Source organism: Pseudochaenichthys georgianus, chromosome 22, assembly GCF_902827115.2.
Source record: "Pseudochaenichthys georgianus chromosome 22, fPseGeo1.2, whole genome shotgun sequence".
NCBI lineage: Eukaryota > Metazoa > Chordata > Actinopteri > Perciformes > Channichthyidae > Pseudochaenichthys > Pseudochaenichthys georgianus.
In genome coordinates, this window is record NC_047524.1 from 367,294 (window position 1) to 382,656 (window position 15,363).

Here is a 15,363-nt window from a genome sequence, read left to right on the forward strand (position 1 = left end):
GGACTCTTTAAAGTAGAGACACTACATACTGATATACAGCATATAGGGCCCCTTTAAACTTGAAAAAGCAGCATGTTGTTATTGGAATCATAACTTAAATCCAAAAAATATGAAATGTTATTTGCAGCCATATTAACAGTAAATGTGTTTAATGCTGAATTATCCTTTTTTCAAATGATTAAAATATGATTGAATTCTCAGTTGACATGGAGGATGAAGATGGGACTTGTCTACTTGATGTTTTGTGGTAAGTCTGTCTGAACATCAGTATTTATTATTATTTAGTTATATAGGATTGCATGTGGTCCTCTTAATCCTTAGTTTGCACAGAAACAGATCTTTACTCTGACTCCTCTCTGTGCTGCAGTGACCCCCAAGCCCTGAACGACTTCCTGTATGGCACCAATGAGGTAAGAGAGGAGAGTTCAATAGAGAGCGACTCAAATAAAGAAATCAATAAGTGAAGAATTGGAGATGTGATATTTCTTGGCCCGCCGCCGTGAGAAAAGGAGGGCTGGCGCTGGGAAGATGTGAACGAGAGTTGTAACGTAATACTGCGATCATTTCCTCCCCCAGCTGCAGACCGAAGACCTGCTCATTAACTCCGCCTCTGGGGGGGGTTCGCTCTTCACAGACGCCCCGGTGAGTCAGATGCAGACGCAGCGTCACCGCAACCTGCTTCTGTCCCGGGAGAGGACTTTACTTCTGATTCTGTGCCAGGAGACTGACAAATGATACCGAGATAAAAAACAGATCCAAATGTGCGATAGATAGAAAACCTTAGCTGTAATACCTGTCTAATTATTATGACCGTATCTTTTTAGCTATAATTATTATTATCTATTATCTGGTATCTGTATGAATACTCATTCACTATCAATTGTTATACAAAGATACATATTTATTGTTAGATATTATAGTACAAAGCGCACACTATTACGTAACTGCTCTTGTTAATAATTTATACTTTATTATAATGTATTTTGTGTTCGTATTTTTTCTTATGATTACAAAAATATTTTTCTCAAATTCTCAAAATGTTTTTTATTTCACATTTGACTTATATTTACTTATAAAACTATATTTACTTATAAAACTATGTTTATAAAATATTATCCTCATCCCGCAGAGCCCCGGCTCTCTGCTTGGAGACGGCAGCGACCCCCCGGACTCGCCCCCCCCCGGCTGTGTGGATCTGTCCTTCCTGGAGGAGGCGCTCCTGTCCTCTCCGGAGGGTGAGGAGGACCCCGAGGAGGAGCTGGGGGGGGGGGACACCGGTGCAGACTGGATATGAGGGGAAGAAGGGGGGGGTGCAGTGTGACATCCTGCAGCAGAGCCTCCAGGAGGCCCAGATCACGGAGCAGACCATGGCTCTGGATCCCGGGGGGGATAACCTGTCGCTGTACTCGCCCCCCTTCATACCCAGGGGCACCCAGGCAGCGGTGGACCCCCCCCAGCCCTCCCTGCTGGCTGTGGGGCCCGGCTGTCCCTCCCTGAAGCCGGCCGCCCAGCTGATGGGGCTCCTGCCTGGGAACGTTTTCCCCGAGACCTTCTCTCTGAGCTCCATGATCCTCCACAGGGCCGTCCCCCGGCCCCTCCCCACCCCCCTCCTGAGGGCCCCTGTCCCCCTCCTCATCCAGTCCAAGCTGCCAGTCAGCATCCAGCCCCGTCTGGTCCAGATCAGCCCAAAACAACCGGGGCAGAAACAGAAACAGAATCAGGCTCCGAGTCTCACCTTCGTCCCCGGGGCCGCCTCACCCAACATCGTACTCTCCCCCCCCCCTCAGAAGCCTGTGGCCCCCCCGCAGCCCCCCCTCCCCAAACAGCTGAGCCTGCAGCTGGTGAACCCCGGATCCTTCCTGCTGCAGCCTCACATCTTCCAAGGCCAGAACCAGTACCTTCTCCAGGGCCGGGCCCCCGTCACTATCTCCCAGCATGCAGCTCGGCCGCTGCTGGGGTCCTCCGCCGGTGGCCCTCAGATCCTCACGGTGCCCCCCGCCTCCACCCCTCAGATCCTCACGGTGCCCCCCCGGCAGCTGAACTTCAGCTTCACCTCGCCTGCAGGTCAGCTGGCGCTCCGGCAGGTTCTTTCCGGACCCTTACAGCTGCAGTCAGGGGCCCCGACTGTCTTCCAGATGCCGGGGGCCTACGCCGCGGGGGGGCCGTGCAGCACCCTGGTCCACGGCCCGGCGCTCGGGAACCACATCACCCTGATCAACAGTTCAGGGGTTCTTCCCCCCGACCTCACCTCCATCTCCATTGTTAACGGAGCCTCGGTGGTGCAGGGGCGGCCCTTTGCTGCCCGGGCCCCTGCTCTACAGACCGAGGGGCCCCTGAGCCGGCAGCAGGCCTCTGTGGTGCTGCTGCCTGAGAGAGCGGTGCAGGAGGAGAGGGGCCCCGAGGAGACGCTGCAGCAGATCCTACAGGTCAGAACAAATGATTACATGCTGATGTTCCTTTAGTTCACTTTGATTTGGCTACACGTGTCAGAGTATTCTGCCTTCTTGGAGACCCTGAAAGAGTCCTGTATGGGGCTCCTGAAGGGGGCTCCTTAGTCTTGCTGGGAGACTTCAACGCACACGTGGGCAATGATGGAGACACTTGTGATGGCATGATTGGGAGGAACGGCCCCCCTGATCTGAACCGGAGTGGTGGTTTGTTAATGGACTTCTGTGCTAGTCATGGATTGGCCATAACAGACACTATGTTCGAACATAAGGATGCTCATAAGTGTACATGGTACCAGAGCACCCTAGGCAGAAGGTCCATGATCGATTTTGTTATCGTATCATCGGACCTGAGGCCGTATGTTTTGGACACTCGGGTAAAGAGAGGGGAAACCGATGGACTGTCCACTCCAAGTAGGGAATGAGTCCTTTCCCCAAGTGAAGGAGTTCAAGTATCTCGGGGTCTTGTTCTCGAGTGAGGGAACAATGGAGCGTGAGATGGGCCGGAGAATCGGAGCAGCGGGAGCGGTACTGCAGTCGCTTTACCGCACCGTGTGACGAAAAGGGAGCTGAGCCAGAAGGCAAAGCTCTCTGTCTACCGGGCCATGTCCGTTCCTACCCTCACCTATGGTCATGAAGGATGGGTCATGACCGAAAGAACGAGATTGCGGATACAAGCGGCCGAGATGGGTTTTCTCCGCAGGGTGGCTGGTGTCTCCCTTAGGGATAAGGTGAGAAGTTCGGTCATCAGGGAGGGACTCGGAGTTGAGCCGCTCCTCCTTCGCGTCGAAAGGAGCCAGTTGAGGTGGTTCGGGCACCTAGTTAGGATGCCACCTGGGCGCCTCCCTAGGGAGGTGTTCCAGGCACGTCCAGCTGGGAAGAGACCGAGGGGTAGACCTAGGAGCTGGTCAGAGCTGGTTGATGTGGCCACCTTTAATGGCACCTTTAGTCAAAAGTCCAAGGTGATGTCTTCAAGGTGGAGTAGGTAAGTTTGAGAAACCGGCTCGAGATACACTTGTTGTTATATTCCATGGAATGCTCTTAACATCCCGATAGCAACGAATACATGAAGTGCTTTGACATAAAATCCATACAAAAACATCATCTGTGGAAGCCGTGGCGCTGTAGAAAGCACGACCAATCATCTGAGCCGGCCCGGCTAAAGTAGCTGGATGGCCTACCTGCCTGTCAGCCTTCCATCGGGGCACAGACTGATCTCGTGCCCTCATTGGTCATGTGCGCGTTCGTGTGTGTTGGAGGAGGGGCTCTGTGAGGAAGTCTGAAGGAAGGGGCAGATTTTTTCCGGCTGTGTATTTTCAAATTCTAGCGCACTCGAGCTGGTTTCTCCAAAGGTACCTAGCCCACCTCCAAGTATCTCGTCAGTTAAATCACGATGCACTGCTGCTCATATTTGACATAAACCCTGATGCTTGTTTTCCTTCAGGTCCTGCAGCCGGTGACGGTGCGGCCCCCCCCTGCAGAACTGCAGTCCCCCCCCCCTCCTGCAATCACCGTCCTGCAGCCCTCCTCTGAAGCCCCGCTGCCCCCCCACCCGGCTGAGGAGAAACGCCTGATGCCCCCCTTAGAGGTGACCACCTTAGAGGAGGAGGCGACCCCCCTCGTGAGTCAGAACGAGGCCTTTGTCCAACATCTGCAGCAGGTCAGAGCCCTAACACTTCATCCTGATCTGATTGGTCTTTGAGGGGAGGAGATCTGTTATGACGAGCTCTTTGGTCCCTGAACAGTTTAAACATACTGTCATCGTTGTTAGTACTTATTTATTTTATGTATTTTTTTATTTCCTTTTATTTTTATTCTAGTTATTCCAACTTATTTTGTGTACTATTCTATACTATTAATAATATCATTCTTTATTGTGTTATTTTGGTATTATTAATTATTTGATTCTTATTGATTTATTATTTATATGTCTTGCTTTTTCTTTTCACATAAATATGATTTTTACATGAAAGTATATCCGTTGTCTTGTCTTGTACTTTAACAAATTAAATGCATGCAGACATTCAACGAATACATTCTTACCATCGTGAAAAAAAGAGAAACAGGCATTAGTTGTCATAACAACGCACACTCGACAGCAGCTGCATACAGCAAGTAGCTAACATGTTAAGTAGAGAAAATTAAACTAGAGATCAAGACAAATAAGTAGCCGTCCATGTCTAAAAGATTAGTAGCATCAATTTAAGAACATATCAGAACATGTGTCTCTCCTCCGCAGGCGGCTCTGAGCCCCCCTCTCTCCTCGGAGCTATTGGCTGCAGACCTGCCGATGGAGACCCTCTCCTCCCCGGACAGAGAACCCCCCCCCCAAGAGCCAGGACCCCGCGGTCCAGAACCTGGAAGCTTCTCCGATCCCCCTCGACCCCGAAGACACGTCTCTCAGCCTCCCCCCCTCCCCACTTCAGGACGCAGAGAGGCAACGTTTCTCTCCCCTCGTCCCCCCTCAGAGTTCAGACCAGATCCATGTCTCACAGGCCTCGTTTCCCCAGAACCAGAACCAGCTGCAGGTCCAGTCTTCTGTCTCCCAGCCTCCGTCCCCCCCCCAGCCTGATCCCCCGTCTTCAGGTCTCTCCACAGGAGGAGAACCCCCCCCTGTCCAACAGCACACACAACACAGTGAGTATCAGGACATGCAATCGGGATTACGCAATCACAATAAACAACCAAGCTAACATCTTAGTAAATATGAAACTGGACTACAGTCACTCTCTCAATGATCACCTGATCACATGAGGTCTTCAGGGGGGGCGCTACAGGTGTGGAGGGTAAAGCATGTATCACCAAGACAAATGGCAACTTAGTGAAACTCTCAAAACTGACCAGAACATTAACATTTTATTATTTACTCAGCTCAAAATATGGCATTTTTTCATTCTAACTAATGCTGTAAGTTTTTAGTCCGATGACTTCCATGTAATCTGTAATATAATCACCACCACTGTGTCTCTGCAGAGCCAACAGCTGCCTTGCTCGTGGAGCCTGAAGCGTTTTCTCTCCAGCCGTTATCTCCTGCAGCCTGGGGTCAGGGTCAGGGGCCCCCAGAGCCCAGAGAGCGGACCCCCACCCCGAGGAGCCTGCAGACCTGCACCAAGGTGAGAAACAGAGGAGACACTCTGTCAGCAGGGCTATGAAATCATTCAGCTTAAAAAAAGAGATATTATTACATTATATTTATTACCTTTATTGAATATAGCTCATCAGTGCATCCCACTCTTAGACTATTTTAAATATATTAATACATTGAAATACTTAACTTAATATTTGGCAAACTTAAAACACAATGAATGCAAAAGTTAGTTTTTGATAAAAAGTGTTTGTGTGTTTCTGTCAGCCTGCAGATCTTCCACAGAGAGAGAGTCTCACACCGGCAGCACGCAGGCACCGGTGAGAGGATTATTCATATCATAATGATACACTTTATTTCTAGAGAGCTTTCATACATGATTTCAAAGTAAAAAAGAAAACATAAGAATCATTCATTATTATTATGTTTAATTAAATGTTCTTCTGTTTATCAGTGTTTTTATTTTGTACAGCCCACACACTCAGTCACTCAAATCCAGCACCAGACACTTTTTACGCTGCTATGGACAGTCTTGCACTAATGTACATGTAATGTACAATGTACGACTGGAAAACTGGGTGGGACTTTCGGAAACAGTTCTAAATTGGTTTGAATCCTACTTAAAGGACAGAAACAACTTTGTTTCTATAGGTAAATACACATCTGAGTTGACAAATATGACATGTGGGGTTCCTCAAGGCTCCATCTTGGGGCCTCTTCTCTTTAACGTCTACATGCTACCACTGGCTCAGATAATGAAGAACAACAAAATAAGTTACCATAGCTATGCAGATGACACACACATTTACCTAACCATTTCACCAGGAGACTATGCTCCAATTCAAACACTGAGTAAGTGCATTGAACAAATCAATGACTGGATGTGTCAGAACTTTCTCCAATTAAACAAAGATAAAACTGAGGTAATGGTTTTTGGAGCCAAGGCAGAATGTATAAAAGTTAGCGCTGAGCTTCAGTCTGCAATGTTCAAACCAACAGATACAGCCATACATCTAGGTGTAGTCATGGACTCTGACCTGAGTTTCAACAGTCACTTTAAAACAGTTACTAAATCAGCCTACTATCACCTAAAGAACATATCTAGGATTAAAAGACTAATGTCACAGCAGGATCTGGAAAAACTTGTCCCTGCCTTTATCTTCAGTAGACTGGACTACTGCAATGGTGTCTTCACAGGTCTCACTAAAACATCTATTAGGAAGCTGCAGCTGATTCAGAACGCCGCTGCTCGAGTCCTCACTAACACTAAGAAAGTGGATCACATCACTCCTGTTCTGAAGTCTTTACACTGGCTTCCTGTGTGTCAAAGAATAGATTTCTAAATACTGCTGCTGGTTTGTAAAGCACTGAATGGTTTAGGCCCAGAATACATTTCTGACCTCCTGCTAAACTATGAACCATCCAGATCTCTCAGGTCTTCAGGGACTGGTCAGCTTTCTGTCCCCAGAGTCAGAACTAAACATGGAGAAGCAGCGTTCAGTTATTATGCTCCAACCATCTGGAACAAACTCCCAGAAACCTGCAGGTCCGCTGCAACTCTGACTACTTTCAAATCCAGGCTGAAGACTTTTCTTTTTGTCGCTGCTTTTAATTGAACTATTCATATCTTAGACTGCACTGTAACTTGTATCCATGTATTTTTACTTAATGTTTATTTTATTAGCTTTTCTTTTTTAATGCTTAATGTCTTTCATTTTTTTTTGTAAAGCACTTTGAATTGCCTTGCGTTGAAAAGTGCTATATAAATAAACTTGCCTTGCCTTGCCTTCTCAAATATTGAAGTGACTGTTATTTTGTACATACATGTAAAAATGTGGATATACATATTTTCATATTTGTTTTTATATTCGCGATTGTGGGAAACAGTATTCCGATCTCTCTCTCTGTACACACAAACTGGAAGATTGACAATAGACTTTGACTTTTATCCTTTAATCCTACACGACTTTATGTATGTTATGTGTCGATGCCGTGTTGCATCACCTCACCAGTCTGCAGGTTTATCTCACGGTGTTCCTCTCCAGGTTCCAGCAGCGGTTGTGTTCGGACCAGGCCTCGGTTCAGGCCTCTCTCTCCGGGCCGGGCTTCCCCTCGCTGCAGGACGCCGTCTCTCGCCTGCTGCCGTTCCACTGCTGCGCCGGAGAGCTGCCGACTCAGCAGCACTTCAACACAGGTCAGGGAGCGGCTGGGGACAAGGATTTAAACATGTATAAACACACATACTTGCTGTCTCTTCAAAATGAACCATGTGTCTAAAATAGGGACAGCAGCTGGTAACTTAAAAATCCCCTTCTTCATGTCTCTTCTACATCAACATGTGTCCCCTCTTCTCCATGTCTCTTCTACATCAACATGTGTCCCCTCTTCTCCATGTCTCTTCTACATCAACATGTGTCCCCTCTTCATCATGTCTCTTCTACATCAACATGTGTCCCCTTCGTCATGTCTCTTCTACATCAACATGTGTCCCCTCTTCTTCATGTCTCTTCTACATCAACATGTGTCCCCTCTTCTCCATGTCTCTTCTACATCAACATGTGTCCCCTCTTCTTCATGTCTCTTCTACATCAACATGTGTCCCCTCTTCTCCATGTCTCTTCTACATCAACATGTGTCCCCTCTTCATCATGTCTCTTCTACATCAACATGTGTCCCCTCTTCTCCATGTCTCTTCTACATCAACATGTGTCCCCTCTTCTTCATGTCTCTTCTACATCAACACGTGTCCCCTCTTCTCCATGTCTCTTCTACATCAACATGTGTCCCCTTCGTCATGTCTCTTCTACATCAACATGTGTCCCCTCTTCTCCATGTCTCTTCTACATCAACATGTGTCCCCTCTTCTCCATGTCTCTTCTACATCAACATGTGTCCCCTCTTCTTCATGTCTCTTCTACATCAACATGTGTCCCCTCTTCTTCATGTCTCTTCTACATCAACATGTGTCCCCTCTTCTTCATGTCTCTTCTACATCAACATGTGTCCCCTCTTCTTCATGTCTCTTCTACATCAACATGTGTCCCCTCTTCTTCATGTCTCTTCTACATCAACATGTGTCCCCTCTTCTTCATGTCTCTTCTACATCAACATGTGTCCCCTCTTCTCCATGTCTCTTCTACATCAACATGTGTCCCCTCTTCTCCATGTCTCTTCTACAGCAACATGTGTCCCCTCTTCTTCATGTCTCTTCTACATCAACATGTGTCCCCTCTTCTCCATGTCTCTTCTACATCAACATGTGTCCCCTCTTCTCCATGTCTCTTCTACAGCAACATGTGTCCCCTCTTCTTCATGTCTCTTCTACATCAACATGTGTCCCCTCTGTGGAAAGAGACTCTGAAAGTTTCAGGAACAAAGATTTTCTCTCTTTTTGATCCATTTCTATAAAAACCTGTCTGAAAATGAGCTGATCAGATTTTGGCCACTTGATGATGTCATCACGATGTGTTGTCTTGTGTAACCATTAGCCAATCAGCAACAAGGTAACCCCCCCCCCTTATCACCTGAATCTCCTCTAGAGCTCCATTGAGTTCTTTTTCAGAGAATCAGCACTTTGGAAACAGGGCTGAAACAGAGGGGATTATGGGTAATGCTGCAATGATCTGTTCGGTGTTTCAGCCAATCAGAGACAGGCTCTGTATGTATCTGAGCCCTGTGACATACTGATGAGAAACAGAATCATAGGAGACCTTTAAGTTCCTAATTAATGACTTAAATGATAATTCTGTCACATACTACTTGACGTGTCTTGATGAAGATACGAGCTCGGGGAATTCTCCAGATTCAGAATGTTCTGTGACTGGAGATGTGTGTGTGCTCTCAGTGGACCAGGACTTTGAAACGGTGTCAGGTTTCCTGCTGAAGCGCACCAAGGACATGGTGAACAAATACAGGCAGCTGCTGGTCCGAGAGGCTCAGGTGAGGCCGTTATATATGCACTCTATGGCTGAGACATTACATTCTTCTTCTACGTCTGCACACAAACTGTACACGTCCCAATGTCATCTCTTTTTCCTGCAATGTATGAGTTTATAATCTCAAGATATTCTAGTTTTTGTTTTGTTAATTTACCTCTCTAATCTCACCTCGATGGATGCTTTATTTCGACCTAACACACTGTCGTATAACAGATTTAGTTTTCTGAGGACTGTTTGGAGCAAATCTGTGTGTGTGTGTGTGTGTGTGTGTGTGTGTGTCCGCAGCAGGAGAGTCCGTCTGCAGAGATGGTGATGTTGGAGCGTCTGTTCCTTCAGGCCGAGCGATGTGCGTTAGTGGAGGACAGACGGAGGGTCCGCAGAGACCCCGGTCAGTACACACACACACACACACACACACACACACACTTTCTTATTACAGCTGTGTACGAAAGTATGTTTTAATCAGTGGTTTTATTACTTGAGTAAAAGTACTTATACCACACTGTTCAAATGTAGTAAAAGTAATAAAATATAAGAGATAAGATACATTAAAACTTCTCTTAAAGGTCACCTATTATGCAAAATCCACTTCTTCTACATCAACATGTGTCCCCTCTTCTTCATGTCTCTTCTGCATCAACATGTGTCCCCTCTTCTCCATGTCTCTTCTACATCAACATGTGTCCCCTCTTCTTCATGTCTCTTCTACATCAACATGTGTCCCCTCTTCTCCATGTCTCTTCGACATCAACATGTGTCCCCTCTTCTCCATGTCTCTTCTACATCAACATGTGTCCCCTCTTCTCCATGTCTCTTCTACATCAACATGTGTCCCCTCTTCTCCATGTCTCTTCGACATCAACATGTGTCCCCTCTTCTCCATGTCTCTTCGACATCAACATGTGTCCCCTCTGTAAGAAGTGATCGGGGAATCCCTCCGGAGTGGAGTCATGACGACTGGATCTGAATTATGTGTTTGTATTTGGTGGTTCGTGTCCCAGCTGTCGATCAGCTGTGCGCAGCGTCTCCACTGCAGCCTGTGCGTCTCAACCCCCCCCCCCCCCCAACTCTATATCCACCATGAAGGAAATACAACTAATGTGTTGTGTTATATCAGCTGTACAATTGACCACATGGTGTTCTTAGCTTCCATACCTCCTGTGTTTTACGAGCGACTTATCAAGTCTTGGCAAACGGCATAAAACACGATTAAACGTGATGGAATTTAAAACCATGCTCGTATACAACCTATAGAAAAGCAACGGCGTCAGTTTAGACGTAATTCTGTCCTCCTGCTTACCGCATCATTTATGAGAAAACATTTCATAACATTAGCACAACATATTCGAGGTGGTTTTAAATAACATATCCGTATTTATTTATTTCTCCACGTTATGTGTGTGTGTGCACTGAGGAGTCTCAAGCAGGCGTTTGTTTCATCATTTTAAGATCGGCTTTAATCGATGTGTGAACATTAATTCTTCATATCTGATAAATGAGAGGTAACATTTTATTTATGTTATTATTTCCACACATTTCTCTCCATCCTTCCTTCTGCCAACGGGGTCGCAGTTTCTCGTCTCTCGCGTTGTTGTGCTTCGTGCGTACGCATGGGTTAGAGTTTGCGTGGAGGACCGCACGTTTTCCCGTCAAGTTAGTATTTTATAAATCGCAAACATTGCGTAGAAACTGGCGTACGCCATTTTTTGAGCGTATATCCCTTTAGAAATGAGGCTCCTGCTCACCCCCGCGTCATTGCTGATGCGTTTCGCCAACAACAACAATGGCGGATCACAGGGTTGCGTTCGTGCTCCAGACGCTACCTTCTTGCACTAATATCCACCATCTTCTACCTTGTTTGTTTGTTTATGCCTTATGCCCATGCTCGGGGATCTTATTCGCTGCTGTTGGTATATTTTGTGGTGGGAGTACAGCGCCACTTGCATATGTACTACAGCGTCTCCAGCGGTTTCGTTTGGATGGAAGACTTTTTTGAAATCGACTTTGGTTCAAAATCGGTTTCGTTTCCGTGTGGACGGGGCCTTATTTCCGGTGAGAACGCGATCTACCAGGACAGTTCCAGGGACTAAAGAGTTCGGGGGGAACAAGTACCAGGGACAAGTACCGGCTAAGTACTTGGTGTGAAGGCGGCTATCGTGTTCTTTTTAACCAAATGTCTCTCAGAGGGGAGGGGCTCCTTATTTTCATCGAAAGTAACAGACAGAGAATCAGCACTTTTGAAACAGGGCTGAAACAGAGGGGATTATGGGTAATGCTGCAATGATCTGTTTGGTGTTTCAGCCAATCAGAGACAGGTTCTGGATATATCTGAGACCTGTGATATATTGATGAAGAACAGTATAATAAGAGAACTTTAAAGTGTGTTTGACCTCCTGCTTCCTGTCCCCGCAGAGTCCTTCCTGTCGGCCATGACCCCCTCCTCGTCTTCCCTCCCCCCCTCCTCCCCCCCGGCCTCCTGGCCCCGGCTCTCGGACCGGCCCCCGGGTCTGAAGACGTACCGCTCCAGCTCCCGCGGGGCCCTCAGACTCACCATCAAGCACGAGTCCGGCTCCAGGAAGGTGGTGCACAACTCCGCCTGCGAACAGGGCCTCAAACGGGACCACAAGGGGCAGCTGACCAACGGGGGCCCCCACCCTCTTTTTCCGGGCCCCCACCCTCCTCTTCTGGGCCTTCACCCTCCTCTTCTGGCCCCCCAGGAGACCCCTAACGGAGCCCACCCTCCAGAGGATATCCCTGACACAGATTCCAAACTAAAACCTCTCCCCGCACCGCAGATTAAAGACTCTCCTCACAGAGAAGTCAACGCCCCGAGGGTAAAATGCTCCCGTCCGGACGCCCCCCTCCCTCGCCCGCTGCAGGAGGACCCCCTGCTGAACGAACACCTGCAGAGCGCCATCGACAGCATCCTGGAGCTGCAGCGCCTGCAGGGGCCCTCAGGAGCCCCCCCGCCGGGCCCCTGCCTGGACCAGGGGGTCAGCAGCGCTCTGCAGCTGTGAGGTAGAGAGACTCACAGAGAGGAGTTTCAGTCTGACCGCCAGAGGTCACTGATTGGTCCGTTTGTCAGATCGTAGAGTCCAGAAATGCGGAGTACCCCAACGTTTTATGGTAGAAATGTATAGTACGAGTCCCAAGCTCATGGAAACTGCCGGATGCTAACTTGCCTATGTTGGCCAATTAAAGAGGCCATATTTGTAGTCCCTAGGGGCTGATTTTGATGAATATTGATGTCGATGTGGAAGTTTTAGTGGACTCTGGATCGTTTGGATTGGACAGATAATAATCATCTCTCCATATCCAATGCTCGCAACACTACTCATGGTAGTCAACATCAGCCCATTGAGAGTACACATATGGCCAGTTTCTGATTAAAACTGCTAATTTTGATGCTGGAAATGGATTCAGTATCCTCAATAACCCCCACCACCATTCCAAAAGTGTCCAAACCGGACAAGCCATTTGTTAACTGTAGTCCACATCGGCTATAATGCCATTAATGCAACTTATGCTAATTGTGCGAATTGCCCAACACGTGCAAGTTAGCATCCGGCAGCTTCTACGTGCTGGGGACCCGCACTGTACATTTCTGACATAAAACTTTGGGGTATTCAACATTTCTGAGTTCACAGCGCTGGCAACTAGACTCGATTGTGTGAAAGAAAAAGAGGCGCTATGAAGAGACGGCAGCTCACATGTTACATACTTCTTTTAGATGTGCACTTGTGGAAAAAAGCTCTATGGTTTCAGTGGTAGTTTGGTCCTTCAGAGGTTTTTACGACATTGGTGTGACCTTCATCGGCAGACAGAATATAGTGAGGACACACAGGAGTAGTCTGAGATTATTCAATAGTTTTTTATAAGATTTCTTTCAAAAGTGAAGTTTCTTTAGTGCCAAGCTTCAAGGGTATTTATTTTGATAATCTGTGCGTGTGTGTGTGTGTGTGTGTGTGTGTGTGTGTGTGTGTGTGTGTGTGTGTGTGTGTGTGTGTGTGTGTGTGTGTGTGTGTGTGTGTGTGTGTGTGTGTGTGTGTGTGTGTGTGTGTGTGTGTGAAAACATCCTGCTAAATCCCGCAGGCTCCATCGTCTCGGCTTATAGAAAGAAACTCCAAAGACTTGCTTCACCCTGAAAACACCAGCAGCCCGTCTCTTCCCAATAACTGGAGTCTGTGTTTTTGTTCAAAAAAGAAATTCGGCAGTCGTGCTTAGTGTGTGTTTTTTAAACCTCTGGATCCACGCTGGAGTCTGACTGTGAAATAAGGGGGGAGAGAAGTTTATGTATTAACATGCAAGCAATAAAGACTAATGGTTGTTAGGAGAGGAGGAAGAGGAAGAGGAGGAGGACGATTGTTTTTCAGGATTGAGAGAAGCTTGTTTTATCATCGAAACACGTGTAGTTTAGATATTGCAGTTATTTTCTAGCCTTTCTGCATCATCAAACAGCCTTTGACCAAAAAATCTAAAGGAATAATCCGCATTCACGCCTTTTATTTATTTTATTTATTTTCACGCAGCCATTGTGGAGCACTGTGGTTTTTTTGACAGCATCTTAATGTGACAATCTTATTGGTTCGTGTGAAAATGGGTTAGGGTCGTTGGGTTTTACCTTGAAGGTCAAAAAGTTAAACCTGCAAATTCATTTTTTGTAATATAAAATTGAGATTTTGCAAAAGTTTTGACTTGCAATTTTTAAACTGTAGAATATGCCTTAATATGCGTTTTCACACCGCAGTACTTTTTCCACAAAGGTTCATCAGCACTTAGTTCATCAGAACTCTTTAGTCCTCATGAACTAAGAGCAGATCGCGTTCACACCGGAAAAAGTCCCTGAGGGAGGATTAGGCAAATGAAGCCGCTGACGTCACTTCTTCTTCTTCTGCTTTGGGTTTACTGGCAGGCCGCAAACAACTTCACGGCGTATACTGCCGCCCAAAGTCCCCGGAGTTGGGGACTGGCTTCAGTAGAAGCTGCTGGGAGTCCCAGCAGCTTCTACTGAAGCCTTCCGAGTAAATCACCAGAACGCCGACACCTCCTCATCTCCACCGCTCCCATGTTTACTTTTGTGTTGCCATAAGTTAGTCTCTCTGCGTTTCTGCGCTGGGCTAATGCTAATAATGCTAATGCGAGGATAATAAAATGGCGGCTTCACAAAACTTTTTGGGAGTTTTACGGGGCGTGGTTTGCAATCCCCCCAGCCAATCAGAAATAGGAACCCTTTTTCTCCCACGAAAGTCCCTGCTCTCTAGCAGGGACGGGAAAGGGGGTGGAAAGTTTCTCATGAACTAATTTTAGTTCCGGATTTTTTTGGTGTGAACGCGACATTTCGGAACTATATCAGAACTAAAGTGGGAAAAGTGCTGCGGTGTGAACGCGCCTATTGTTAATTCAGTGTACCTGTAAGGAAAGGTACGGAGGCCGACAGGTGCAAACGAGCTGAAGCGACCTAACACTCTTCCATTAGGAGAAACTGCAGTTTTAGAAACGATAAATATAAAAACACATTCTTCACCAACTTGAGGAAACATGCGCAGCGTTAAATCGTTAAATTGCAAGAAGCTAAGAAAACAACAGATATAAACGTATGATAAAGTCGGTCAACTGTCTCTACCTGAAATGTTTTATGGTCTTATTTTAACAATGTGATCACATGACTCCTTCTGATGTTACTGCAGATCTGCTGTGAGCTAGCTAGCTAACGTAGCTAACCTTCAGATATACTGACCAGTTACGAGACAGACTAACTGCAACAGAGACAGTTGTTCAGCTTTATAATCCTGAACGTCACCAAGGTCCCAGCTGCGTGCGTCACTTTTTAGTGTCCCCTGGTCTCCCAGCTGCGTGCGTCACTTTTTAGTGTCCCCTGGTCTCCCAGCTGTGT

General features: G+C 46.9%; 1 protein-coding gene across 1 annotated transcript; it reads left to right on the plus strand.

Annotated features, from left to right (window-relative positions):
• Positions 1-206: 206 nt before the first annotated feature.
• LOC117467956 (BRD4-interacting chromatin-remodeling complex-associated protein) lies at positions 207-12,487 on the plus strand. The gene is given in 14 exon segments (XM_034111903.1): positions 207-247; positions 368-410; positions 577-642; positions 1,130-1,258; positions 1,260-2,426; positions 3,892-4,107; positions 4,687-4,778; positions 4,780-5,084; positions 5,421-5,560; positions 5,800-5,852; positions 7,578-7,726; positions 9,377-9,471; positions 9,756-9,858; positions 11,883-12,487. Coding segments are annotated over 14 exon segments (3,204 nt in total).
• The last annotated feature ends 2,876 nt before the right edge of the window (positions 12,488-15,363 follow it).